The sequence below is a fragment of the Perissodus microlepis genome, chromosome 10 (assembly GCF_051167445.1).
Source record: "Perissodus microlepis isolate ML-2025 ecotype Zambia chromosome 10, ASM5116744v1, whole genome shotgun sequence".
In the NCBI taxonomy this organism is placed as follows: Eukaryota; Metazoa; Chordata; class Actinopteri; order Cichliformes; family Cichlidae; genus Perissodus; species Perissodus microlepis.
Window position 1 is genome coordinate 4,318,811 of NC_140470.1, and position 27,630 is coordinate 4,346,440.

At 41.9% G+C, this 27,630-nt stretch overlaps 1 protein-coding gene across 5 annotated transcripts in view; it reads left to right on the plus strand.

Moving 5' to 3' along the window:
• The first annotated feature begins 16,527 nt into the window (after positions 1 to 16,527).
• Positions 16,528 to 27,630, plus strand: part of igsf9bb (immunoglobulin superfamily, member 9Bb) — a 152,031-nt gene continuing 140,928 nt past the window's right edge. For all 5 annotated transcript variants that reach the window (XM_084941544.1, XM_084941546.1, XM_084941545.1 and 2 more), the window contains exon 1: positions 16,528 to 16,813. In XM_084941544.1, coding sequence (XP_084797670.1) covers positions 16,750 to 16,813 — 64 coding nt within the window. In that variant the 5' untranslated portion in view covers positions 16,528 to 16,749. The remainder of the gene's footprint in view (positions 16,814 to 27,630) is intronic.

Genomic DNA, 27,630 nt, shown 5'->3' on the forward strand with positions numbered 1-27,630 from the left:
ATGACAGTTTTTATGTTAAATGTATTGTATTTGCCCTCATGTTATTTCTTATGGTTCTGTCCCATATGGAAAAAATATATATAAATCTTATAAAGTTTGTATCTGTCTTGTGTGTGAAACTTGTATGAAAAGCATACAAGAGTGAAAACAGATACAAGATCCCTTGAAAAATTATATAAATGAAACTTGTATGTTTTGGATACTTACGAAAACAATATATGAAAGTAATGAGAAAGAGTAAATCATATAAGCCTTATATGATTCACTATATGAAGTAAGCCAAATCTTATGCATGTCTTTTATAAGTTTTTTCTATTTCTTTTCCATATGGTGTATTTTTGTCGATTGTTTTCACTTGTCTGTTAACTAAGCATTTTGGTCAACTTTGTTACTCTTAATTTTCTTTAGAAATAAAACTGACAGTTATGACAATGAACACACATTCTGCTGTTTTTGAAGCTAAGGAAGAGCAAAAGAGAAGCAAAACAAACTCTAGTTTAGTGGTGCCTATTTTTCCATTCTTTTGTTGTCCATACATGTCTACAATTTTCTTTCCTTCTTAAATTGTATCTGTTTTTTGCTGGCAAAGCATATTGCCTGTGCCAGAAGCATTCAGAAAGGACAGAATCACATTAAATGAGGTATTTCGGGGTTTTCCGTGTCTTTTGAGAAACCCAGTCTTTTCTTAGAGACTTTACAAAGACAGATGATTACTTCTACTACTGTTCATCTTAACTTTGAAAGCATTTGGCCTGTGGGCGTCATGCAGATTGATATAAGTGAAGGATATCTGCTGTACACCCAATTTGACTTCACTTAACAGCTTTTGAGATTTAATCACCTCATTGGCATTCACTAGCCTCAAGCAAGATAAGATACAGTGTAACCTTTTTTTTCTTAGTCAGTCTGGTTAATCAGGATATGAATGAATATGTCATTGTCAAAGAACTCCAGGGGAAACGTGTGCCCGATCTCCTGAAGTGAACATGCTATCTTTTATACACATTCAACTGAAAGGCAGTTGAAAGCACCAGTTGATTCTAATCATGTAGACTCTATACCAATTCACTTTAAAGCATTAAATGCTAATTTTAGGATCTTTCTAATATGACAAGAACTAAACCCTTTTCTCTGATGTTCTCTGTAAACATTTTGAACGTTATCATCCTTGATGTAAAACTGGCCTTCAGTTAAAAAAAAAAGAACATGATCTAAATGTAGGGTTGGATCAAAGGAATAGAAATATTTAGCCTAAAGTACTAACTCACACATATGAATCATTGAAACAAGTGCTTTAATCACTTGAATGTACACAACAAGTGTATAATATCAGTGTACAAAATCAAGTACCTAGGATACTAAGATACTAAAGCCAAGTTGCTCTCCAATGTATTCATTGGAGTATGAATGGGTGAATGTAGCATGTTGTGTAAAGTGCTCTGAGCGCTCCAGAAGAGTAGCAAAGCGCTATATAGGAATCAGTCCGTCCATTTACCATGATAGGATGCCACCTATGCAACGAGTCCACTTGTGATATTTCCTCACTACTAAATATTGCACAGTCAGCTGTTAGTGGTATTATGTATAAAATCAGTGTACTATAACAAATTGGAAGTGATTGGGAATGACTTGTCATTTTGGGAATGACATCAACTGAGCCACAAAGTGGAAGGTCATGTAAAATCACAAACCAGGGGGTCAGTGGATGCTGAAGCACATAGTGAGCAGAGTTGTCAACTTTCTGCAGTCAACTGCTGCAAACCTCCACCTCCAAACTTTATGTGGCCTTGAGATTAGCTCAACAACACTGAGTAGAGAGCTTCGTGGAATGGGTTTTGATGGCCAAGCAGCTGCATCCAAGCCTTACATCACCAAGAACAATGCAAAGCGTCAGATGCAGTGGTGTAAAGAATGCCAACACTGGACTCCAGAGCAGAGGAGACGTTTTCTCTGGAGTGATGAATCATGCTTCTCCATCTGGCAATCTGATGCAAAAATCTGGATTTAGCAGTTGCCAGGTGAACAGTAGCTGTCTGACTGCACTATGCAAAGTGTAAAGTTTATTGGAGGAGGGGTTGCTTTTGGCTAATCAGAATCAGAATACTTTATTAATCCCTGGGGGAAATTATTTTTTGTTACAGTGCTCCATTATAAACCAACATTAAGACAAGACAGACAATACGCTAACTAAGAATAGTACAATATATACATATATATACATACATAAGTCACTCATAAATAAATAGCTGGAAAAGAAACGTGTAGTTGTAGCAGTAACCAGTGTGTTAAGTGGATGCGTTGTACAGGGAGATGGCCACAGGCAGGAAAGATTTCCTGTGTCGTTCAGTGGTGCTTTTCGGTAATCTCAGTCTCTCACTGAACGTGCTCCTGTGACTGACCAGCATGTCATGGAGTGGGTGGGAGGTGTTATCCAACATTGTCTTTATCTTGGACAGCATCCGCCTCTCCGACACCACCTTGAGGGAGTCCAGCTCCATCCCCACAACATTACTGGCCTTACGGATTAGTTTATTAAGTCTGTTGGTATCTGCGACCCTCAGCCTGCTCCCCCAGCATACAACAGCATAGAGGATCGCACTGGCTACAACAGACTCATAGAAAATCCTGAGCATTTTCTGGCAGATGTTGAAGGACCTCAGTCGCCTCAAAAAATAGAGACGACTCTGGCCCTTCCTGTAAAGTGCTGTGGTGTTTTTAGCCCAGTCCAGTTTATTGTCAATGTGTACTCCAAGGTATTTATAGTCCTCCACAATGTCAACACTGACCCCCTGGATTGAAACAGGGGTCAAGTGTTTCCTGGTCTTCCTGAAGTCCACGATCAGTTCCTTGGTCTTTGCCACGTTGAGCTGCAGATGATTCTGCTCACACCACGTGACAAAGGAGTCGACCACAGCCCGGTACTCTGTCTCATCATCCCTGCTGATGCATCCAACCACCGCAGAGTCATCAGAAAACTTCTGAAGATGGCAGGTCTCTGTGCAGTGGCTGAAATCTGTGGTGTAGAGGGTGAAGAGGAAGGGGGAGAGGACAGTCCCCTGTGGTGCCCCTGTGTTGCTGATAATAAAGGGCTTAGCCCTTTAGTTCCAATGAGGGGAACTCTGATGCTTCAACATACCAAGACATATTGGACAATTCCATGCTCCCAACTGTGTGGAAACAGTTTGTGCTTCTGGAAGAATAGTTAAAAATTCACAGTGCATATGTGTGTGAAGGCAGACGAGCAAATACTTTTGGCAATGGTGTATCTTGACTTGGACTTGGTGTTGTGAATAGATATTTTGCCATTTACCACTGACTGGTCTCAGCTGTTTTAAGCTCCACAGTTTCTAAGATTGAAAGGAGCCGCTCATGTGAAGACTGGCTTCTCATCATTTTTTTTTAATATCCACAAGTAGGGCTGGGCCATATCATACCAGTCACGGTACTACCGGTGTAATGTTGGGCAACGATAAGAAAATGAAATATCGCGATAGAATATGGGTAAAACGCGCATGCGCAGTGCCTTTGTTTACATACGCACATGGAGGTGACGCAGAATGAGAAGAGCGAAAGCGGATCGTTGAATGAAACAGATGAACCAGAACTGGTTTGTAAAAATGCTGCAACTTCAGTGGTGTGGAACTGGTTTGGCTTTCATCTGTCAGATACACAACAAAGCACTATTTTTGGTAGAGCATGCTAGCGGGCCGTCGTTATTACCGTGTTGTTTTGGTAAATACGGCACACTTAAAATCAATCCTTTGATGTATGTATGAATTCTGGTTGTGTTTACTGACCTCGAAACGATTTTATGTACACGACACTCAAAAATCTGTCAAATGTTTTAGTACGACTTTGCTAAGCTACGAAGCCGCACCGCTTGATGGATTGTCGGAGCATTACGGCTATCGGAGGCAGGAGCCTCGCGGAGTGATACGTACTGTGCTTCAACATAATATTACCGTATTGTGTGTGTATAACCTCTTTTTAAGTTTTGTGGATATTTACATGGTTATGCTGAGGATATGTTGGCCAATTTCCACTGGAAATGCCTTTTGGTTAAACTGTCAGCAAGGAATTTGCATTTGCACTGTTAATTTTTTATATAACTTTAATGCACGTAAAAAACAGCTGCTTGTTTAAGTGAAAATACATTGATGCGTTTTTTTTTTGCACCAATAAAGTTGTGGAGTTGTAAAGTATTTTGTCTAGTGTCAATTATATCGTCAGTTATATCGTTATCACAAATTTTCAAATATATCGTGATAAATATTTTAGGTCATATCGCCCTGCTCTATCCACAAGGTTATGTGCTGTGAATACATCTTACCTGGTAAGACTGGTAATCTGCTTCTGGGAGAATATTAGGAGTAAAAACAACCTGAACCAGGGCTGGACTGGGACAAAAAATCGGCCCGGGCATTTTGACTAGAGACCGGGTGGCTGTAGCTCAGGTGGCAGAGCAGGTCAGCCACTAATCAGAAGGTCGGTGGTTCGATCCCAGGCTGCCTCCTGGCTGCATGCCAAATATCCTTGGGCAAGATACTAACCCCATGTTTGCCTACTGGTGGTGGTCAGAGGGCCCGGTGGCACCAGTGTCCGGCAGCCTCGCGTCTGTCAGTGCGCCCCAGGGCAGCTGTGGCTACAATGTAGCTTGCCATCGCCAGTGTGTGAATGGGTGAATGACTGAATGTAGTGTAAAGCGCTTTGGGGTCCTTAGGGACTAGAAAAGCGCTATACAAATGCAGGCCATTTACCATTTACCAAAAATGTGACGTCATTCAGGGGTAAAACCGCAAAGGATTCTGGGAACATGTGGCAAGAGGTACTAGCGCATGCAGGCTTTCAATTGAACTCAGTTACACAGCGATAAAAAGAAACACAAAAAATGGCAAGAAGCTGTTGTATTATTAACTGCAATAGCCAGTGTTGTGCCAAAAGGTGATTGTCTGCCAAAAACTGATTGCTCGTATTTAAATTGCTATAAGTAACTTGTTGGGCTATAATATGTGAAACATATGTCAAATGCATCCCTCATGGATGACATAAAGTCATCTCTCCATCTCCATCTCTCTCTTCTGCTCTTTTATTTCTCTCTCTTGCTCCATCTCTCTCTGCTGCTCTTCTGTCTCCTCTGTCACAGACTTCTCCACTTTTGATGATAAATCAGCCTGGTGCAACATGTAAGGATTGGCACAATTTGTTAAGATTTTGAGGAGTTTGAGAAACTAACCTTAAGCATAAAATAAAATTTTCTATCAGTAACTTCATAGCACCCGCCCAGCAGTATATAAACTCCGTCATGCTAGCTAGTATGCAGTAACAGTTATTCTAAGCGACTGTAAAAAGTCAGCACAACGAAAACAAACTACAACTAAACTTGGTTTATATCTGACACAGATAGACAGCAGGTCATAACTTCTTACCTGAAGTTCAGTTCCTCTGCCACTATGACCGGCGGCCGCCTCGGGTCTCTCCTCCTCTTGCCTCCCCTTTCCCTTGTCCACCTGCTGGCCTCCACCACTTGCTGATGTTGCTAAATCTGTGGAAGCTATGCCATAGCTACCGCCAAACAATTCAGTTATTTTTACACATTTGGCAGTGTCTGCCTGAAGGGCTTGTTTCTTTTTGGCCCTAATTTTTTCTGCACCTCCTTTCCTTTTTTTGTTCTCCATTTTCTTTAGTTCGTCTATAAGATTGCTAAACAAGGGGGAAGGTGCATCCGACCTCCTCGGCTGTAATTGGTCCAGCCCAGAGTCGATCATGACCAATTGGCCAATCCAACACCTTTCATTATTTATACCCTTCCAAAAAAAACAAAAAAAAAAAACGATCGGCCCATAAAAACAAAAAATCGCCAGCGGCCCACCGGGCAAATGCCCGGTATGCCCGATGGCCAGTCCAGCTATGACCTGAACTATGGCACTGCTGTTGTGTGGAAGTATATAGTACAGTTTTTTGGCTACACTAGCACAATTTTCACCCCTTCCCTACCCCAAATTTACCTCCACATGACTATGTTCACATTCAGAAATAAAACTGCATTTGAAGGAGCAAGATTATTGCAAAATAATATAAGGGGCCTCAAGATGATCTTGAATATAAAATTGGCCAAATTTAAATCAGATAAGATTTTTGGATTACTCCTTGGAAAAGCGCATTCTCAACAGTTTGCTGTCCCTTTGATACACATGGCTTTTCAATTTTGTATTTATTTTTTGAGAAGGGATCTTGTATAATTATTTTCATCAATGTTTTTATGCACCCTTTAACAAGCACCATTGCTCATAAGTTCTAGATGTTCCCTGACTAAACATCACAGCCTGACATTTGAACATCACTGAGTCATGGGGTCACAACTAATTCAGACATGTGTGGAAAAAACTGCAGAACACAGAGAAGAAATGCTGGAAAAGTTTTTAGAAAAAACAATCGCTAAAGAGAAGTCAGAGTTTTATATGTAGGTAGGCGTTAGAATCAAGTTTTGACAATGTCTTATGATGTGAAGAGAAAACCACTCATGGGACACAGATTGCACATCCTTTTTCTGGTGTCAACTACAAAGTGGTACTACAACTGTGGCAAAAAACAAAGCATCTTCTTCATTAGAAGTTTAGCCAGGGAACATAATTCAGGGAGTGATTAGACATGTTTTGCCCAGAGAAATTAGCAGCGTTATAAAGTACTTTTGATGTGGCAGCGTGGAACCAACAGGATCTAACGCCCGGCTACAGATCAGTAAGATGTTAAGGTCATCAGGTTTGGTATCAGATATGCAGTGAATTTATCAAAGTCAAGAAAACAAGAAGATACTTTATTTATGTGATAAACCTGGTATACCTGGAAACATGTGAAAAAGTAATTGCTCTTTAAGTCCAATAACTGGTGATGCCACATTTGGCAGCAAGAAAAGCAATAAAGTTTTTTGTGATAAGTCTTTTATATCACCATTCAAGTATGAACTGTGTGTTAAGTTTTTTTAAAAAAAATCAGATGCCAAAGAGCAGATTTAAGTCTTTCTGGCGTGTTTCAGATCATTGTCTTGCTGCATGATTCAACTGTAGAAAATGGCTTAGTGTGGTTCATTGGAGTAATAAAGTCGTAGAAATTACTTTGTAACCTTTTCCAGACTGATGGATGTCACTAACTTTGTTTCCCATCTATTCTTGGGTGTCTTTAGATTGTGGCATGTATATTTTTGGCATGCAGACTGGGGCAGCCAGGGATTAAACCATCAACCTTCCAATTAGTATGTCTGTGTAGGTTCTCAGTGATCCAGACCTATTCTTCGATTATACAAACTTTGAATAATCAGGATCCTGCAACAGAAAACATTCCCTTTAAAAGCCAGAAGGGAAAGAAAAGGAACACACACATTCAAAGAAAGCTCTTAAAACATGTGGTTACCCCAACTGGGCTTTCATCAAATCAGCAAAGATGCACAAGAAAGAAGGTCAGACACCAACTAGTGAGAATCACAATGACAAACAGAACAACCCTGTCATTTCTTATGTAGCAGGTTTATCCGAAAAACTCAGCATAATTTGCTCCATACATGACATCCCGGTGTACTTCAGACCCAGCCACACCCTCAGAGACGAACTGTTTGATCTCAAGAGCAAAACACCCAAACATAAACTAAACACCATAGTGTATGCTGTGCAGTGCAGTAAGGAGTGCTCAGACCTCTGCACTGGAGAAACCAGACAACCACTCCATAAATGCATCACACAACACAGAAGAGTCACCATCACAGGACGAGACTGAGCTGTACATCGGCATCTAAAGGTCACTCTTTTAGGGATGTCAGTGTTCACATTTTGGACAGAGAGAACAGATGGTTTGCAAGAGGGGTGAAAGAAGCCATCTATGTCTCTCCACTATTTATGTCCACTGTGAACGACTATTCTTGAACGGAGAGGGTGGTTTACTAGACCAATTGTCTGCCACCTACAATCCAGTTTTCATATCCTTTTCCAGGTGGCTCAACCCAAACTCACATCTTGCGTCAGGTGATCTCAGTAAGTCACATAATAGGCTGAGGCAAGGTCCCACAACGGTTTCCTCTGTTGATAATGACCTACACCTTTTTTTCACACCTCGGCTCATGTGGTGAGTCAGAGGATCAATAGTGAGGGTCAACTCTCACTGGAGCTTAAATACCTGGGACTCTCCACCATCTGATTTTAGAACTGAAGAAGCTTCTCAGATGGGAGGTCAAATGTCTTCAAGAAATTTAAAGAAGTCCAGTCACTTTCTCCTTAGACTTCCAATTAGTAGATGACCTGTACTGCCTCCTGAGCTACAGCCACCCCAATGCACTGTGTATTCTGATATAGTTCTATCAGAACCAACTGTAATTTTTCAGCAATTTAAGCTATAGTGGCTTGTCTGTTCAATTCAATTCTTATTCATTTAAACAGATCAAAATCACAATACAGTTATATTGTAAGGTAGACCCTACAATAATACATACAGAGAAAAACCCAACAATCATATGGCCCCCTGTAAGCAGGCACTTTGGCGACAATGGGAGGGAAAAACTCCCTTTTAACAGGAAGAAACCAGGCTCAGGGAGGGGCGGCCATATACCTTGACCGGTTGGGGTCAGAAAAGGAAGACAGGATTAAAGACATGCTTGGAAGAGAGCCAGAGATTAATAACAAATATAATTCAGTGTAGAGAGGTCTATTAACACATAGTGTGCGATAAGGTGACTGAAGAAGAAAGACTCAATGCATCATGGGAATCCCCCAGCAGCCTACACCTATTGCAGTATAACTAAGGGAGGATTCAGGGTCACCTGGTCCAGCCCTAACTATATGCTTTAGCAAAAAGGAAAGTTTGAAGCCTAATCTTAAAAGTAGAGATAGTGTCTGTCTCCCAAATCCAAACTGGAAGCTGGTTCCATAGAAGAGGGGCCTGAAAACTGAAGGCTCTGCCTCCTATTCTACTTTTAAATACGCTACAACAACAAGTAAGCCTGCAGTGCGAGAGTGAAGTGCTCTGATGGGGTGATATGGTACTATGAGGTCATTTGTTGGATGGACAACAAGGACCAGACTTTGCTCCCCATGCTTGATTAATGTGCACTTCTGCAACAGCCTGATTCAAATCTGCTAAATGTCCTTTATCACATTTAGATCCCTCTGATTTCTTTGATTTATTCAATATAGGCAACTTTATACTAAAATTACATATTTATATTAACAGAATACATTTATGACCATATTAATGAAAAAACTTAATGAAATATTCAAATGACATACTTAACATGGCTATGGCTCTAGTTGCTAGTTTATTGGTCAGCTACTAGAGATCTTGCATTGTACAATTTTCCATTAGGTGTGGCTTTCCAAAGTTTTCTTGACCAAGGATGAAATGGACTTTGGCAGCCAATGAATAATACAAATGTTACACAAACCCTTATATGGTGGAATTTTAAGGACAAGGAAGATGATTCCTTTTCTCTGGTTAAGCTTTTAAAGGAATAGAGGCCGGTTGTAAAGTGCTACCTCCTTGATAAATATATGAGCTTCGTAAAAAAAATTAAAGGACTTTCCTGGCATGGAACTGTGAACTGGTCTGTGAAGAAGGCCCAACAAACAGCCCAGAGCTCCAAGCTTCACGTGACTGTGAGGCTTCACCTAAATGCTGCTTGAAGGATTAGATCCTCCCTTCCTTGGATCTTTTTCAAACTGAATGAACAAATTAATTTTGAGCCTCATGACTTTCATCTGTACAGAACTGACCCCCCCACACACCCCCAAAAAAACAACTAAATTTATGACAGATGACCAGTCAGTTTAGTAACTGCAACTCCTTTTGTGAAAAAGTAAAGGTCAGACTGACAATAAATTCAGACAAGACCATTTATTGTCAGAGATAGAATCAGCTTACAGGCAGCTACTTATTAATTAAGGGTAGCTTTGAGGTGTTTGCACTTTGACTTAATCTGGTCTATCACTTTATGCTCTTACCAAATTTTTCCCCTGTTTTCTGTGCAGTGACGCATGCCCTGCACACATGCCAGTTTGAAACAGATGGGAACACCTCCACAGCATCTGCAAACTAACAAGACTGGTAACACAGAACGGCATAAAACACGAAAGTTGATTCAGAAGGCACACAATTTCAGCTTAGGTGGAAGACTGAGTAGGCTACTCCTAGGCCCATGTTTTTATTTTAAAATATAATTTTGCTGTCGTTTTAAATCCACACACTAGCAGAAATGTCATCATAGAGTAGAAAAAGGAGGTTTCAGTGAGCTACTGCACTGTGGCACAGTCTTGCAACTACAGCACAATTTGTTTCAAGTTAATTCTGCAAAGCAATGGAGATGTAAAGACTCATTGCAGCAGAATATTAATTTACTTTACTTGTAACTTTTTCATTTTCTGTTGTGGACAATCAGTTTCATAACAGAACCCTGGACTGTATGGCAGGTCAGCTACATGATTTGATGACTTTTAGTGGTTAAAAAGAAAAGTTCTCACTTGGCCAGGATATAAAATTAATTTGTAACAGCTACTTTTAAATACTTGATTCAATAATAACAAATAATGCTGGGTTCTAATTTAAACACAACTTTAGGGAGAACTCAGGAGAATAAGTTTAGTGCGTTGATTGAAAGTGAATGTTCAACAACAATGCAAAATGAAGGCATAGTAGTTGGATGATCTCTCAGATGTCTCAGTAACTCATATCAGAAGATGATCCAGGAATACTGCACACATGAGAACAAACAGGAAAGGCAGAAGCAAGTGTAAAGTACAAACCCATTTAAGAGGAGCGCATAACATCTTTGGAGGTTTTCCAGCATCCCTTTGTTCAATCCTGGCCTCTCTAAGAGTTCCCCCTGCACTGACATGAGTAGCACAGGGGGACAAAACCTTGCAGTCCCTCAGTAGCCTTCAAGCTGGAAAAGAGAAAGACCACACAGAATCAATCTCCAGCATTGCTTCTTTGACCCTGGACAAAAGTGACAAAAACACAAATAGGGGTTGGAAAAGGCAATTAACAGCACATTACACTCCAAAAATTAATTAAGCTGCTCCAATAATAATCACTTTGGCTGTTTTTTTCTTCACTCCCCCCGGCCCAACCAATCGCAGCAGATGGCTGTCCCTTCCTGAGCCCGGTTCTGTTAGCGGTTACTTCCTTTTAGAAGAGATTTTTTCTTCCCCACTGTTGCTAAATGCTTGCTCATAGGGAATCATCTGATAGTTGGGGTGGCCAAAACTCTAGGGGAGCTAGCAATTCTACAATTACAATATTTCTACAAACAAACGAATATGGTCTTGAACTTGGGCACAAGTTTGCTTAAAATCCATTAGGTAATCTCTCAATATTCAAAGTGGAGCAGCAGACACCTTACCATTACATTGGTCCTTAAATCATACCTAAAACACCATGTTAAAGATAAATTCAATACAAATTGGAAATAAATTGGATATTAATTAAATAAACCTGCTTTAAGCATCAACTTATTGTTGTTTGTAATTCTTTATCAATATATAAATAAAGAATTACAAATTTATAACTATATAAATATGTATCCCTTTGGGATAGTAGTAGACATACCTGTGTTATAAATGATAAAATGTGTGAATGTGTGTGTGAATGGGTGGAGGACTGAACGTGTAAAGCGCTTTGGGGTCCTTAGGGACTAAGTAAAGCACTATACAAATACAGGCCATTTTACCATTTGCCTATGGCAGCTAGGATAGACTCCAGCCACCCTGGCAGACTGAATTGGGCTTTCTTTTATTGAGTACAGAAGCTGAATTACTCTAACGTTTACCAAAGAATTGTTTTACACAAGTGCTACTTCAGGTTAAATCTGGCCCATGTACAAAGTTGTTATTGTAGTTCACATGTATTTGCAGTTTCCTTTCCAAGGCCTACAGGGAGGCTTCAATACAAAACACATCCAGGATATCAAGACATTGTTTCTCTTAAACGAGCTGAGAAATTTGCAGATTTATGAACACAAATCAGGTCAGCTGTAACTCAGATTTCAACCGTAACCCAGAAGAGATATTGCATATGAAGAAAGAGCTTTTATATCTTAGGTTATGTGGAAGCAGCTTTTTCATTCTTTATTTTTAAACTTTTCTACTGCTTTCCAGTAACCAATCTTTCTTCATACAGTAAGGTGGATAATGACACAATAACTTGTTCATTACAGTTAAGGGAATTTTAACTGAAGAATCTATTTCATGGCTGAATCAATCTTTTATGGTGCCAGAGAGCAAATATTTGCTGGAGGATGCATTGTGTCCCTCATATCTTTTAAAAGTAGCCACAACTTGGAATCAGAACTTCTGTATTTTACGCCATCTTTGCTGTTGTAACAGTCATAACTGGCACAGGTTTTTGGACCCAAAGGCCGAACCTGAGAGAGGAACAGGTTTACTTAGCTACTGCAGTTCCCTCCTTTATTGCATACGCCCCTTTCTCAGCTCAGCTACTTCAGAGGGGAACGAATGAGGAAAAGGAAACATGTTGACCTTGTGTACAAAGGTTGCATTGGCAATCAGATTGGGCTTAATGGTGATGATATAAAGGCTACTGGTTATGTGACATTGGAACACTAAAAGGTCAGAACTATTGGCCCTTTAAATCAAAAATAAGCTGTCTGACTTTGATGTGATGTATATTTGTTTATTTGATATAAAGTGACTTAACTTTAAAATCCACGGTAAAAAAATGTTGTCTTTAGCCAACAAATGATAAAAGAATACAGACAGGCAGTACAAAATCATGAACATGTATGTTTCCATCTGTTCCAGTTTGTCATGTTGATGTTTTAAGTGGTGGTTTAGGGAAATGTTTGCTTGTTTTAAGGTTGAGCCTTTGGCAGAGCCTTTCTTCATTAATTTTCCGGACTTTTAGAAGAACTTTTGTCACCGTTGCACAACAACACACATTAATAACTGTAAGGTGCAGAGTGCGTTGATGCATGCTGAATCATCCAGGTAAGTAAATCCCAAAAGGTTGATGTAGGGTTTAAAAACACTACGTCCAGATAAACCAAAAATCAACCTGTTGGGATGTAAGGTGTAAAATGTATCTGGTGTTGTGAGAAGCTATGAATCCACCCCGACCAATTAACACAGACAGGGATTTCTATAAATATATTCTGAAGTCTGTTGTTGCTCATAATGGCTCAAGTTATCCCTGAGGGATAATGGCCATTAGAGGTCGCTGTCACTTTGGTTATTTGAAGGTATATTTGGACTCCAGACACAAGGCCAAAGGATCACAAAATTGTAGAAAAACCATGACTTGTAACAGTAAATATCAGTGAGTTGAAAGTAACGTACACTGAGGATCAGGATACTTAAACTCTGTGGTGAGCAAGAATTTTAGTATCTACAGTCTTCTTTTGTAAATCCAGACACGGTGATCCTGGGAAGCTTAGACATCTGACTCTAGTAAAACTAACAGTCATTTTGAATATTATTTATTATTATTATTAATAACAACAACAACAACAACAATAATAATAATAATAATAATAATAATAATAATAATAATAATGATTGTTAATACTGTACCTGCATGAAATGAGCTCTGCTCTCTGTGCCTCTGCCTTCTGTTACCTGTATACATAAAAGAGAACTCAAAGGTAATATGGAAAGGTTATTATTAAACATAGTATTTACTTTTTTTAGTCTGCTTTCCAGGCTTCTCATCTAAGCAGTAATTTGAAATAATTTCAGTTAAGTTTAAGTTTTTGCTTAATCACATGTTCTTGTTTATCAAATTGAATTCATTATCTCTGATATTTGGACAGGTCCCACTAAGTGACATCATTTTAGATGTTTTCCAGATTTGTTTTTTTTTTTTAATTAAAATTGAGCTTGTGCAGGTAGAATATAGAGAGAAAATGTAGAGCATGTCTTTAAATGACATGATACTAGTTTGTGTCATTGTTACAGCTTATAGCCACAACAGTTGATGGATTACACCTGGCTCATTAAACAACAGAGAGGAATAAAAGCCTCTTGGAGTTGAGCATAGTCGTGTGGCTCAGATAGTGTGATGAAAGCCTAATTTCCATATGCTATTTGCACTTCACACAGCACCTTTAAAGCCCACTGCTCATTGTGGCAGTGATCCAGGCTGTACTCTAGTCTTTACAGAGGCCAAAATGGCTGTTGAACATCAAGAAAGTAGCCCTTACTTTGCATCTATGTGACAGAAATGTCAGTGTCAGAGACACTGATATGCTGGTGCTTGACATGCCACATGCTTCTGCCTGCTTTCTGGTTGGAACAAGTGATGCATGTTTTTCCTGGTTAAACTGTTGTGACAACTGTCTACAGTTCAGTTTTTTTATCTACAAGTTTGACCTGAGTGATAACGTAGTTTCAACCACAATGCTGCGAATGTTTACTTGGGTGTAATTGTAGTTTAATCCATCAGGCTATAAATTTCATACTGTTTCTGACATGATGGCTTAGATGAGTTGCTTGACCGTTTACTTTAAGCGATCATAAGTGACAGGTGAGTTTCCACTTCTGCCAGTTTTATTGAGTTGGGGGTGTGGCTTTTGAAGATTGGCTATGGCAACTCGCACCATTGGCTCTATTATCCAGTAGACTTGAAAACATGTTTAGCCTTGTGGGGTACCTCAGGGATCTGTCTTGGGTCCAATTCTCTTTTTACTTTATATATTCCCCCTAGGCCAAATTATTAGGCAAATTCTCTTCCACTGTTTTTACGCTCTACAGACTCCATTGATTCTTTTAAAAAGCAGCTGAAGACATTTTTATAGATAAGTTTTCAACTAATTAGTTGTTTTTATGTTGTGTTTTATTGTTTTACATCGCTAGGTGTTGTATTTTCATTCTTTGTATTGTGAAGTACTTTGTGATTTTCATCTGTGAAAAGGGCAATATAAAAAACTTTACTTACTTACTTACAAATGATTATCTATTGAAAATAGCACACTAGTCTTTTTGGCCAAATCCCAGTCTGGGCCCCACACCTCTCCCTTAACACAGCAGGGGTATGAACCATACTCTAGTGTGGAACAATATCTATGCACCTACATATATGAGGACTGCTAATAAATACAATGACATAATTATTGAACTGATTATGACACTCCTTTAAAGAAAAGTTTTGAAAGTTGCCAAAATGTCTTAGTGAAATTAAGCAGATTTTGTGAAACACACAAAATTGTTACATATGTCCTTTAGAAAGGAAGATTTGACTATTTTTTCTACAAGTATAGCATCCCAAAGTTAACTCAGCTGTGGATTTGTCAGAACTGAATCATTTGCTTAAACCTCACTGATCTCAGCAGGGAAACTGGGCTGAACAGCAGCCAAAGTTTCGAATGGGAATCGTGGGAAACCGTGTAAATAAGGATATGAGTGACGCACAGGAATATGTTAAATAAAAATGACTTTAAATCACTTGTATTTGTCATCCTACCAGAGGCTATTAACAAAACCTCCTCCTCAAGGAGGTGTGGGGGTCCTTGCAGACCTTGAGGTAGAATTAGCTATGAGGCATGATGGATGGCTTGTGAGCAAGGCAGGCTGAGTCAGTTGAATTTAAAACTGCCAATCGTTATATGAAAAAGTGTGAATCATGCTGAATTAGAAGTCTTGGAAATTAGTCAGGATTCTTTAATGGCAGTCTTGGTGACTTGGCAGACCACCAGCACGTCATTTAAACAGTGAACTCATATTTCAGAAGGGATGTGAATGCACGGGTGTGAGTCACGTGATGATGTCCCCCCCCAACACACACACACACACACACACACACACACACAGGGTGGTGGATTCCTCTCGTCTTATTGCGCAGCATGATACTGCAGCTCCGCAACAGCTCCACACGCCAACCCACCTTGAAACGCTCCCTCCACTGCTGCATTCATGCTGTCCAAGAAAAATGGGAAGATGCAATTAATTACCTTTAAAAAGCTAAAATCAGGAAGTCATCGTTTTGTTCATAAGCACCGATTCCTTCGACTTGCAAAAATTCAGAGTCACGCATAATACAGTCAAAGAGCAGTAAACGCCTTAAAGAAATAGGATTGGTTTCCATCCATTATAAAGGGTAACCACCTGTTGGGTTGTTTCTGTCTGCGGATGTCTGACGTGGTTTTGTATAATAAGTTTTTCCCTTCAGTTTTATCATTGAGATGCTGCACTTACCATATGGGATGGTTTGCCTCTAACTCTATTACAAGTGACCAACATAACATTATTTTCTCCGATACACGCCATTACAGCTGTTAATGTAAGTTTATTCGCACTGAAACAAACAAACCACAAAAAGCCAGCGACGAGCAGCTATTCCTGGGTGCTCCACCGAGCAGAGGTGCAGAACCTCCGAGCCTCACCACATGCCAGGAACGCATCACTCCAACTCGGAAAACGACAGCGCAGGTAACCAATCAGCGTCCGGAGCCCACCCACACCCTTCAATGAAACGGGTGTGGAGGCGGGCACGTGGATATCTAAAGGCTCGCGCTTGGTTTCACAGCGTCGCCTGCTCTCGTCCCATTGGCGCAGGTGATCCAACTCAGGATGCGAGTGGAGAGCGGAGGAGAGGGGAAGAGAGAGGGGGAAGCGCCGATGGAAAAGTGTCCAGGGCTCGGTTAACAAGAAGACAAGGATACCGGCCCGCTTCAGTTTGTCCTGGGGCACTCGGCGATGAGAGATTCACCGAAAGGGGCACTTTGAGATATGATGAGATTTATTTCTGGTCGGCAATAGTACTATGATTTGGTATGTGGCCACTTTGATAGCAAGTGTATTCAGCACCCGAGGAACGGCCGCTCAAGGTGAGTCGAAGTGCAGTGTGTGTGTCTTTGCTCAAGTTTTCACTTTGGCACGTTCAAACTATGAAATGGCTTTTTATGCTTTTCTTATTAGCTCACTCTGACTGTGTCGGCTCTATGGGAAAATGTCAAAATAAGTTCATACGTGTGTTCATCACCTGAGTGGGTAAAGGATAAGGGACCGGTCCACCGTTAAAAGAAAAAAAGGAGGATAAACCTGGTTTAAACATGCTTATTCCCGCCGTAATGTATCTCGGGAATCTGTGGTTATCATTGATAAATGGCACTGCCGAAGTTGTGACGTTTTTGGTTCCAGAGTGACAGATTTTGCAGTCTATTTGGGTTGGCATATTCCTCCCGAGACGCGTGAGTTTGGGCTCTCGCAGCTGTAGCAGCCTGTCTCACTCAGCTCCACGCCGGTCTGCAGCTGCTGAAATCTGAAGGCAGATGTGATTAGTATGGTGCGCTGGTGTAGATGTCATTATAATGCTATGAATGGATTAACCTCTTCCTGGGGAGCGGCTGAAGCTCAGTTGTGGCGGACTTTGTCCGCTAGAGGGAGAACTTTGACATTTAGGGGAATTCACACGGTTGTCGTCACTCTTCAGGCTGCTTTTCACGCACTAATGACAAGTTGTGATGACTTCAGATTTCTTGGCTTGTTGACGTCATGGGTGAAAGATCATAACCTTTCCATGGGGCGCTGAGGGACTTCTTCTGAGAGGGTTAAGTGCAGCTGTTACCAAGCTTTATATTCAGAGAGCACATCAGTGTAGGAGGCAGTCTTTTGGTCAAAAAAGGACAAAAAACAGTGAAAAATTATAATTTTCTTAAAGCTAAGTTGACATATTGCTACAGTTTGTTCTGCCTTATCAGTGCTCCAAAGCTTGAGAGTATTCACATAGCACATTGTTACTGTTTGTTCAGTCTGATCAACTCTCCGAAGCTCAAAAGTATCCACATAGCTGTCTGTGAACCAGTTAATTAATTCTCTGAACTTTAATTCTATATGGCATCATTTCCTAGCCACATATAATTCAGTGGTCTGAAAGTGTGTCATGGAGTCTGAGTCTGTCTCACATCAATGATGTCATGCACAGGGAGGGATATGGCGGGCAAGCAAAGCTGCAATAGCGCTTTAACCTTAAAAATCCCCCACTCATCTTGGAGAGAGAGGAGAGATGCAGGCGACTGGGACAGCATATGTGCTTCGGCATGATTAAATGATAAGGAAGGGATTCTGTCAGCGAGCTGTCCACCACTGTGTGTCAGACTTTTGACACAACAGACACTTGCAGGTTTTTTATTATGTTTATTTTTGCTCACATCATTCTGCCGTGTGAGACAGGGCTCCGCTAGCTCCACTGCAAACAGTTATGTAATATGCAGCCTAAAAAGGATACACTTAAGCATCGCCTGCCAAAGGAAGGAGACTTAGAGTGATGTTTTTAAGCGGCTTCCCCAAGCTATTCAATGTCTGGGACAGCTGGCGACTTGTAGAAGGAGGAGCGATGGTGACTGGACTCGCGTTTTGTAAAGACTTCCCCCTTAGGAAGTCTGTCAGGTTATGCATCTGATCCTTGTGCTGTGACGGAGCTCTGCAGCATCCATTTTTGAGCACACAGGCACACTCACTGAGACAAACGGCCCGGCTGGTAGAAGCGGCGCAGGGCAGCATCCTTGCATCAGAGCGCTGCTGTCCCAAGCTGGTGGCTGGCAAGTGGCTCGACTTTAGCCATGTGATAACCTTGGACTTGAACCATTCTCCCTCTCTTTCTCTCCAGCCTTCCTTCCTCTTATTTCATCCTTCCCTTCCCAACATTCTCCCTCCTCTCACTTATCCTGTCTGACTCAGGTTCTCGTCGCCTCCTCTTCCCGCTTTCTCTCTGTACATTTGCCCTGTCGTCTTCCTCTTCCATGCACTCAGATGAACTCGCTCCCCTCCAGGTTTCTAGAGGACTCTCTCAGCACGGCTGGGTAGCCGAGGGATAGCAACATGGTGGGTTGTGTTAATGGAGGCTCAGGGCACCCTCTGCAGCGACTGTCTGCTGTCATTCACACACACACCATATGCACACATGTCAACGTTCTACTATCCCCTTGGGGAGCAGTGTGTCTTTAACCAGGATCTGAACATATGCCAACTAACAGGCTGTCTCCCCCAGACTAAGTGAACTAATTATAAATAAGCTGTGTGATAAATGCCACTCAGTTGCTACATAAATACACATGCTACAACATGCCAAGAGGGCTGGATAGGAGGTGGGAAGTAGGGGCTGTTTGCTTTATCGTGGTGTAAAAAGAGAATTTCCCTGTGCAGTTTTTACCACTTCATGTAATATTCAATTTCACTCATACGTTGATTACTGTGTGCTATTTCAAGCCTTGAGGAGCATTACTGTAGACATGACCTATGTGTAAATAACAGAAGAAGGATGTTGTGCATCCTTAAAGTGCTTGAAAACTTAACCTTAAAAAGAGGCAGCCAACCCTTATCCTACTCCTCACCCTGACCCTAGGTGTGACCTAGGCATCTAGATACCCCTTGTCTATGACATCATACCCATCATACTCTGAAACAGAGTGTTTAGAGCAGTCTGAAGCTCGTGCTTAAGATCCACAGGGATGCATGCATTCATGGTAAAAACTTTGATAGTGTTGCCACTGCCGAAAGTAATTTTCCATTAATTTGAAACGTAAAAAGGAACGCAAGTAAAAAACAAATCAGTGAAGTGAGACAAAGACAAAGTTTGTGCCACTGCTAAAGCTTTTAGCCACAGCTATACACTGAGCTAAAATTTGAAACTTTGTTATTTGCTCATGTTTAATATGAGCATCTGTCAATTGAACAGGACACACATGAGACAAAAATAAGGAGAAGCATAATAGGTCCACTTTTAAGAATGCTTTCATCATTTTTCATGATCTGTGTAGACTGGTTCTAACTCTGATGTGTTTGTGCTCTGTTCAGTTCTTTTGGACTGCTGAGAAAATAAACAGTGTGAACCAAGAAACCCACAAACACAGAGACTTGGTTCAGTTTACATTTGGCTTAAAAACAAAAAAAATAAGCCAGATGCTTTTGCAATAAGCATCCGGGTTATTTTAGCATGAATGTACCATTGGTGAATCCTGAGGTAGCAATAATTAGCACTTATACACAGTGTATCACTGTAAGTGCTAAATGAATATGAAGATCTTAACCTGATCAGTCAGTAGCAGTTGAAACTGTCTGTGTTTGTGTCCTCTGTGTGCTCTGTCAATTCATTAAGTCCACTAAAAATACAGCGTGAGCCCACAGTAATAAAAGCACAACAATCCTGCCCAAGACGACTCTTTTTTCTTGCATCGCTACCTGTTTGTCATTCTTCAGAACCTGTAATGGATTTGGAGTCTACAGTAATAACATAGTAATAAAGCTCTTAATCACATATTTAGTTGTGCAGGCACCCGTAGTACTTTTTTTATTCATCTTTCTCCATCTCCTGCATTTTTCTTCTGGTCTTTTGTCTCAATCCTTGAATTGGGCAGAGATAGTCAACCCCAGAATGGTTTGTCAAAAAGTTGTGAAAATTGGTGCAATTGCCAATGGATGATATCCTCAGGGATGGATGAGTGGCGAAGTGATTGGCTGTGGCTCACCACCATTTCTCATGTAATTTCCAGTTAATGGCAATCATTATTATGATATTTATAAATAATTGAATCTTCATCACTGTAGTTTCATGTTGCTCAGATACCTGCTCTCTTTGAAAGGAACTTGTCCAACAATCACACTGATCATCGTCTTCAACCTTCAAACAGTAGAACCAGAAGTATGTTTCTGTCTTCTAGTTTGATTTTAAAATAGAATGCACATTTGCAGAGATGCTTATTGTAACTATTGGTCTGTTGGGAAAAAAAAGGAGCGTGCTAGGTCAATTTCATGACTGTTTAGTTGATGCTCTTCCACTTATGCTCTGCTATGCTAAACATAAGTTTTTCATCATCTTACACTGATCTGTAAATGTCTCTTTGTGAAGTGAGAATTAAACTCCTTGTATGTATGCATGCTAGTAAGCGAGCGATATCGTGCTCTTTGTTTGAGGCAAACATGATAGTGGGTGTAAAGCGCTCCCTTAATGAGTGCACGTTAACTACTGTTGCATCACCCCCATGTCAAGGGTCTCAATGATTGGAACCCACTCAGGGGGACAACAGGAGGAGTGAGTGATTGCTGTTGTGTGTCACCATCACATCGGAGTGTGATAATGTGAGAAAAAGTAATGGACATAGTATGCTTTTTTTTAATGGTCCCAGTCAGTATATCCACATGGAAACCACATGGAAAAGTAAATAAATCTTAAAATTAGGGCTTCAAGTTTAAATTAGGGCAAATTTTAGTCATGATCACAATTTTGGCTTCACGTACTCAACTAAATATGATCGAGCAACAATGAAAATGTGTGCTCCGCCAATAGAATGCAAAGCAAAAGCAAGTCATGCGCTCCCTCAATCACTGCCTGATGATGTGCCTGCATGTGCCAATCACAGCTGTTCCTGCACCCTGCAGTGTGAAGTTTTCTGGGCTGTCTCTGAGTACCACTGTACAAAAGAAAAAAAAATCAAATGCCTGGGACAGCAGAAGGTGAAGAGCTTTTTCCTCAAAAAGGATCATCTTCTATTGTTTGGAAATACTTTGAATATTTAGAAGTGATGTTACCCAAGAAAAAAAATCATCCACCTCACAAAGATACAAATCACCAACACAATCACATTCCACTTGACCAAAGATGTGTGTCCAATAAACATAAAGAGTGATGAAGGTTTGCAGCCTGAATAACCCTGAGCCGTGTGGAAGAAATAAAGGAGGATCCAAACGCAGGCACTTGTAAAGGTGTGAGGGTGGTTTATTAAACACAAAATAAAAATGGGCAAAAGGAACAGAAGGCTATCTAAACTGAGAACGACTAAACTAGTGAACACAAACCAGGACATGAACATGAAGGAGGATGAGCAGCGGAGAATGACGACGGGCAGCAGGGAAAACACACGAGTGAGTCATGGTGGATACACAGACGGACCAGCAACTACAATGACAGAAGACGTGACTTAAATACACACAGAGAAACACAGGGAGATTACAAACAGGTGGTGGACACAGCTGGGAGTAATTAACGAGACGAGACAAGGGAGGTAAAACTGAACACACTAACATGAGACGCAGAAGCAAAACAAAACACAAGGAGCACGAGTCCAGAAATACATGAATAATTCAAAACAAACTACACAGGGTCAAACCATGAGTCCACATATCAAAAAGTTCAGGGAGCTGACTGCTCAAAAATCTAAAGACCCAGTTCTGGACCGGCTGCCTGAAGGCAGCAGCGGCGCGAACACAGTTCAGGCGGCCGACCGTGCGGACAGCAACGGCGGCGACGGGCAAACAGTTCTGGGGGCCGACCGTGCACATGGCAACAGCGGCGGCGCCGACAAAACAAATCCGGAGGCCGGCCACGCGGAAGGCAGTGGCGGCAACAGAGCAGGTCCGGAGGTCTGCCACGAAGCCAGCAGCCTTCTTTCAGGAGGCCGCCCTCGGCGGCCATGATGCCAACTTAGAGGCCTGGAAAGCGACCGACGAAGGCGAGGTGGAACCGGCCGAGCTGGCTCTGACGGCAGTGTTGCAACCGCAGGACCAGATGAGGCAGGACCAGACGAGGCAGGACCAGTCGAGGCAGGACCAGACGAGGCAGGACCAGTCGAGGCAGGACCAGACGAGGCAGGACCAGACGAGGCAGGACCAGTCGAGGCAGGACCAGACGAAGGCGAAGGCGGAGTCACGGAGGCTGAGCCAGACGAGGATGAAGACACAGAGGATGGACCAGGCGTGGATGAAGACACGGCTGCGGAACCTGACGGCAGCGTAGCGGCTGCGGAATCTGGCGATGTGGATGCTGCAGGCGGCGATGTGGATGCTGCAGGCAGTGACGCTGCAGGCGACGATGCGGATGCTGCAGGTGACGGAGTAGAAGTCGCAGGGGATGATTCAGCAGGTGACGGCTGAACAGACTTCCCCGGACCGTCAGCAGACATGAGGATGTCCTGGCTGGGTCCTCCAGGACCCTCAGCTAACGAGGCGTGGTGCTGTGTGGGCTCCTCGGACCCACTAGCTGACGAGGCATGAGGCCGGACGGGCAACTCGGGCCCTCACGGGCAACTCGGGCCCACCAGTGGAGACAGACACTGAAGCAGCAGGTACGGAGACCTCTGGCAGTGTGGACACTGGCTGGGGCTGAGCAGCACAGTGGCTTGATTCAGGCAGCAACAGTGAGATTCAGTCCTCGGAGGACTGAAAGTGTTCCCCAATACACTCAGCAGAGGACGGAGGCGGACGGGTGAACTCACTTGAACTCTCAGGGGGTGCTGAGAGCCGAGACTGTTCTGGTGAATTCCCCGGTGAAGCTGCTGGCGTCTTGACCTCTAGGGGTCCAGAGTTGGCTGGTGACTGACACCCAGCCTCTGGGGAGGCCCTAGAGGGAGCAACTGTCTCTGAGAAGACCAGCTTAAGAGAACCAGCAGATGTAATGATGAAGTGTGTTCCCTGCTCGTAATGAGACGGTGAGGATGGTGACCGGATGAACGAGTGGGTGGGCTGCTGAACTAGTGGCAACTGAGCTACAGGTAGCGAAGATGATGGTAACGGAGGTGTAACAGGTGGTGGAGTGGCTGACTGAACTGAGGGCAGCTGGGCTGCTGACTGAACTGAGGGCAGCTGGGCTGCTGACTGAACTGAGGGCAGCTGGGCTGCTGACTGAACTGCTAACTGTACTGCTAACTGTGTTACAGACCCCACATTGAATTGTGGTGAAGGTGTGGATGGGGGGGATATGGTCAGGAAAAACTGTTTCAGGGAAGTTTATTGCTTTACCTGAAGGAACTGATGCAGACGAAAAGGCTCCCCTAACATAGTCATTCCCTAAACTCGTAGTGCTAGACTCAGTAACTCCAGGCTTAGAAACAACAGCGTGAACACAGTCATTAACCCTGAATGTGGGCTCAGCAAAGGCAGTCTTTGGAGCAGTGGCCATGGGTGAGACGGAAAAATCATTGTTATCTTCAGAAGACACAAAAAATAGCTCCAGAAAACACAGTCACAGAATCTGACGCAGCAGAAAAAAGTGTCCCTTTCACTAACCACAGCCGGCTGCTTACATGTCCCGACATCCGGCGGCGCGAACGTCGCTTCCTCCTTGGAGACGGCTCTGACGGGCCGGGAAACTCCTCGTCCGGCGGGTCGGACGGCACGTCCTCCATTGAAGCGAGCGGTAGCGGTGGGAGGGTGAAGGTGAAGCTCGTGAAAAACAAAATTCTGTACGAGCGGGTGCAGTGAGTCCAATAACCAGGGGTAACCGGAAATAAGCTGTTGTAGCTTGGCTTCCACAGCATAGAGAAACGCTTCTCCTTCATGCTCTACCCACAGGTTGATTAATCTTGAAGCGGAGTCGATAACGGCCTCCTGAAGCTCCCTGGGTGGGCTGAATGCCGCTGGATCCATATCTGGCTGGTCCGTACTGTCACGGCGAGTGAGATGAGCCGTGTGGAAGAAATAAAGGAGGATCCAAACGCAGGCACTTGTAAAGGTGTGAGGGTGGTTTATTAAATACAAAATAAAAATGGGCAAACGGCAAAAGGAACAGAGGGCTATCTAAACTGAGAACGACTAAACTAGTGAACACAAACCAGGACATGAACATGAAGGAGGATGAGCAGCGGAGAATGACGACGGACAGCAGGGAAAACACACGAGTGAGACATGGTGGATACACAGACGGACCAGCAACTACAATGACAGAAGACGTGACTTAAATACACACAGAGAAACACAGGGAGATTACACACAGGTGGTGGACACAGCAGGGAGTAATTAACGAGACGAGACAAGGGAGGTAAAACTGAACACACATGAGACGCAGACCTTCACAATAATCAGGAAACAAGAAAACACTACACAAGGACGCAGACACGACACTGAGAGACAGACAGAATATAACACATGGAACTCAATGCTAAACATGAGACACAACCAAAGAACAATCCATAAACATGAATAAACAGAACATAGAATTCAAATAATAACCAACAAATCACAAAGGTAACAAAACAATCTTTCATGAGCAAACCAAAACATAATAAACTTAGAATGCCGGGTCGAACCGACCCAGAACCGTGACACCTTTGTTACGCTGCAGTTTGCCAAACCTGCTGGGGGTTTCCCATGAAGTCTTTCTTCTACACTCAGCTTTTTTTTCATTCGCTATGTGTTTATACAGTACACCACTGCATTTAATAAATAGTGATTATTAATCTCTGGCTCGCTTCTCGTTTTTCCACCGCTGTGAATTGGGAGTTTTTCCTTCTCGCTGTTTCCAAAGCTCTTGCTCATAGGGGGTCATCTGGTCTGCTCCAGCTGTTCTCAGTCAAATCTTGCAGGATGCATATACAGAGGCCTCTATGGTAGATTCAGTGAAATAAGATTCATCTGGGCCTAAGTTGTGTTATTGACTGAGTGATGTTGTCAGAGCATGTGTATTTTGGGCAAAACTGAGCTGGCACAGAGCGCTGCTGCCTAATTAATTGAACTCTCACAAACTTTCCTGGTATCCCAGTTTTTTGATGATCCCTACAGTATGATCACTTAATGAGCAGTCTCGCTGTAAGTGGGTGGCTGCTTGGCAAAAATAAAGCTGCTGACCAAGAAATGGGAGACTTGTGTCTCATTTGCAGCGTGAATTTAAATCCTGCGGGTGTTCAGCATTTTCTAATTGAAGGACTTGTGTTTTCTGAGTGGGCTGAGAGTTGCTTTTCATTAGGAATGCTCAGATCCGACCTCTTATTGATCCGATTACTGATGTTAATGACCTAATTTCTACACATGCAGTATAAATTGATAGATCACCTGTTCGCATCTTTTCTCATTCTGTTAGCATTATAAACAGCTTCTTTCATTTATGCAATGTACACTCTGAATACAGAATTTTAGAGTCACATTGAAAAGGGCGAAATATGAATTTACTCTATATTAATAGTCCAGCAAACTAGTTAGTAACTTACTTAATGCAGAGAGTTCTGAGACAAAGCGGTGGGCATCACAGCCTCAAAATCAAAACCAGGGGCATTTTCCATCCTTTTCCAATGAGCTACCATCAGTGATGACATGCTTCCTAACTGAAAGTGTGAATTTCCTGAAACAAGGTGCCAACAGCAGCATCATTCAGTAATAGTGACATAGCATTATATCCCATGACACAGCATAAGTCAAATAGTGTTTACAAATATCCTAGTTAGTGTTTTCCCTGTAAAATGTAAGTAAAAGTATAATATAACTCCTTAACACTTTAACAGTAACTAAAGCGCTCTAACCATGTAACTCTGCAGGAGCTGCATTTGGGTTGCGCATCATCAGCTGCATGTATTTCCTCCTCTCTAGCCTGGTAGTACTCAACAGTGTTTTTGCCTCAAGTGGTGAAAAAAGCTTGTTGTCTCCACATTTAGCAGCAGCAGTTGTCTTGTATATTTTGTAAAGCATTGTGCGTTATTGGTGGTTGCTGAAGTGGATCCCTTTTTAAGTAATAAATCATCATAGGAAAAGCTGATACGGGACTCTCAGACGTGCCGAAGCTTGAGTTGTTGTAATGCACACCAGGGAATACAAATGCATGGTGTTGCTATAGCAATGATATCACGATATGACACTTTTATATCACATAAAAATGTATATTATAATGTGTATTATTGCAGGGATATGATATGGCACAGCCCAGCTGAGAGGACTGTAACCTACATGTCAAAATAAGGCCCCATGTGTCATTTTAGGTCAGTTTTTACCTGAATATTTGTTGCTTCAGTGTGCTCATCAATGCATGGCACAGTCAGGTTTGCCTCCACGCATGTTAACAATGTAACAAAAGGGAAAAGCAAAGGTAGATGCAAACAATTATAGCTGAAGTGGGAAAATGAGATGATATCTTTTTCAAGGCTTTTGTGTTACTTTAAAGCTTTAATATGGTAGCAAAGATATGGAGTCATGGAACGGGAACAGAAGCTTCAGAAAGTCTTTGAAGCAAACATTGCGTTTCTTTGAGCCAAATCTCAGTGTGGTTTCATCTTTGCACCCAGATTCATTCTGAAGGCTAGACTCAGCAGTATGGTAAAGTACATGACTGTTTCTTTTCTTTCTTTCTTTCTTTTAACACAGAATTCTCTTAGCAAATAAATTTGCTTATAAAACGTTTGGCCACCGCTATTTGACTTTAGTCAATTCATCAAAATTCCAATTACTGTCATTTTCAGGATCTTGAGAAAAGGTCCTGTAAGTTGCCTGCATGGTATACTTCCTGCAACAAGGCTAAAGGCTAATAAATGGTTAGTGATGACTGTATGAGGCATACAGTGTAAATTAAAATTTATATGCATGCTCTTGTTTTGAATATTTTTTCCCAGTGTGCCCATTATTCAACAAAGGAACAATTTATAAATCATCGTCTTGCATCTTTTTCAGCATTATGTACTGGGTCTATATCAATATGGGTGTCAGTCTCAGAGAGGCCAATATTAGCTGATAATAGTAATTCACCAGTATGTGAATGTAGGTGTGAGTCAGAAGATGCACAGACTGAGCTGTGTGCATGAAAATGGCTCTCCGATGCTAAACACTCAACTTTCTAAAGGTCATGCATCCTGTTAAAATGAGAATGTATCTTAGTTTAAATCCTCTTGCATAAAAAAGACGCAGTTTAAAGTTGGCACTTGTCAGTGGATATTTTTAGACTGAATTTTCTGCC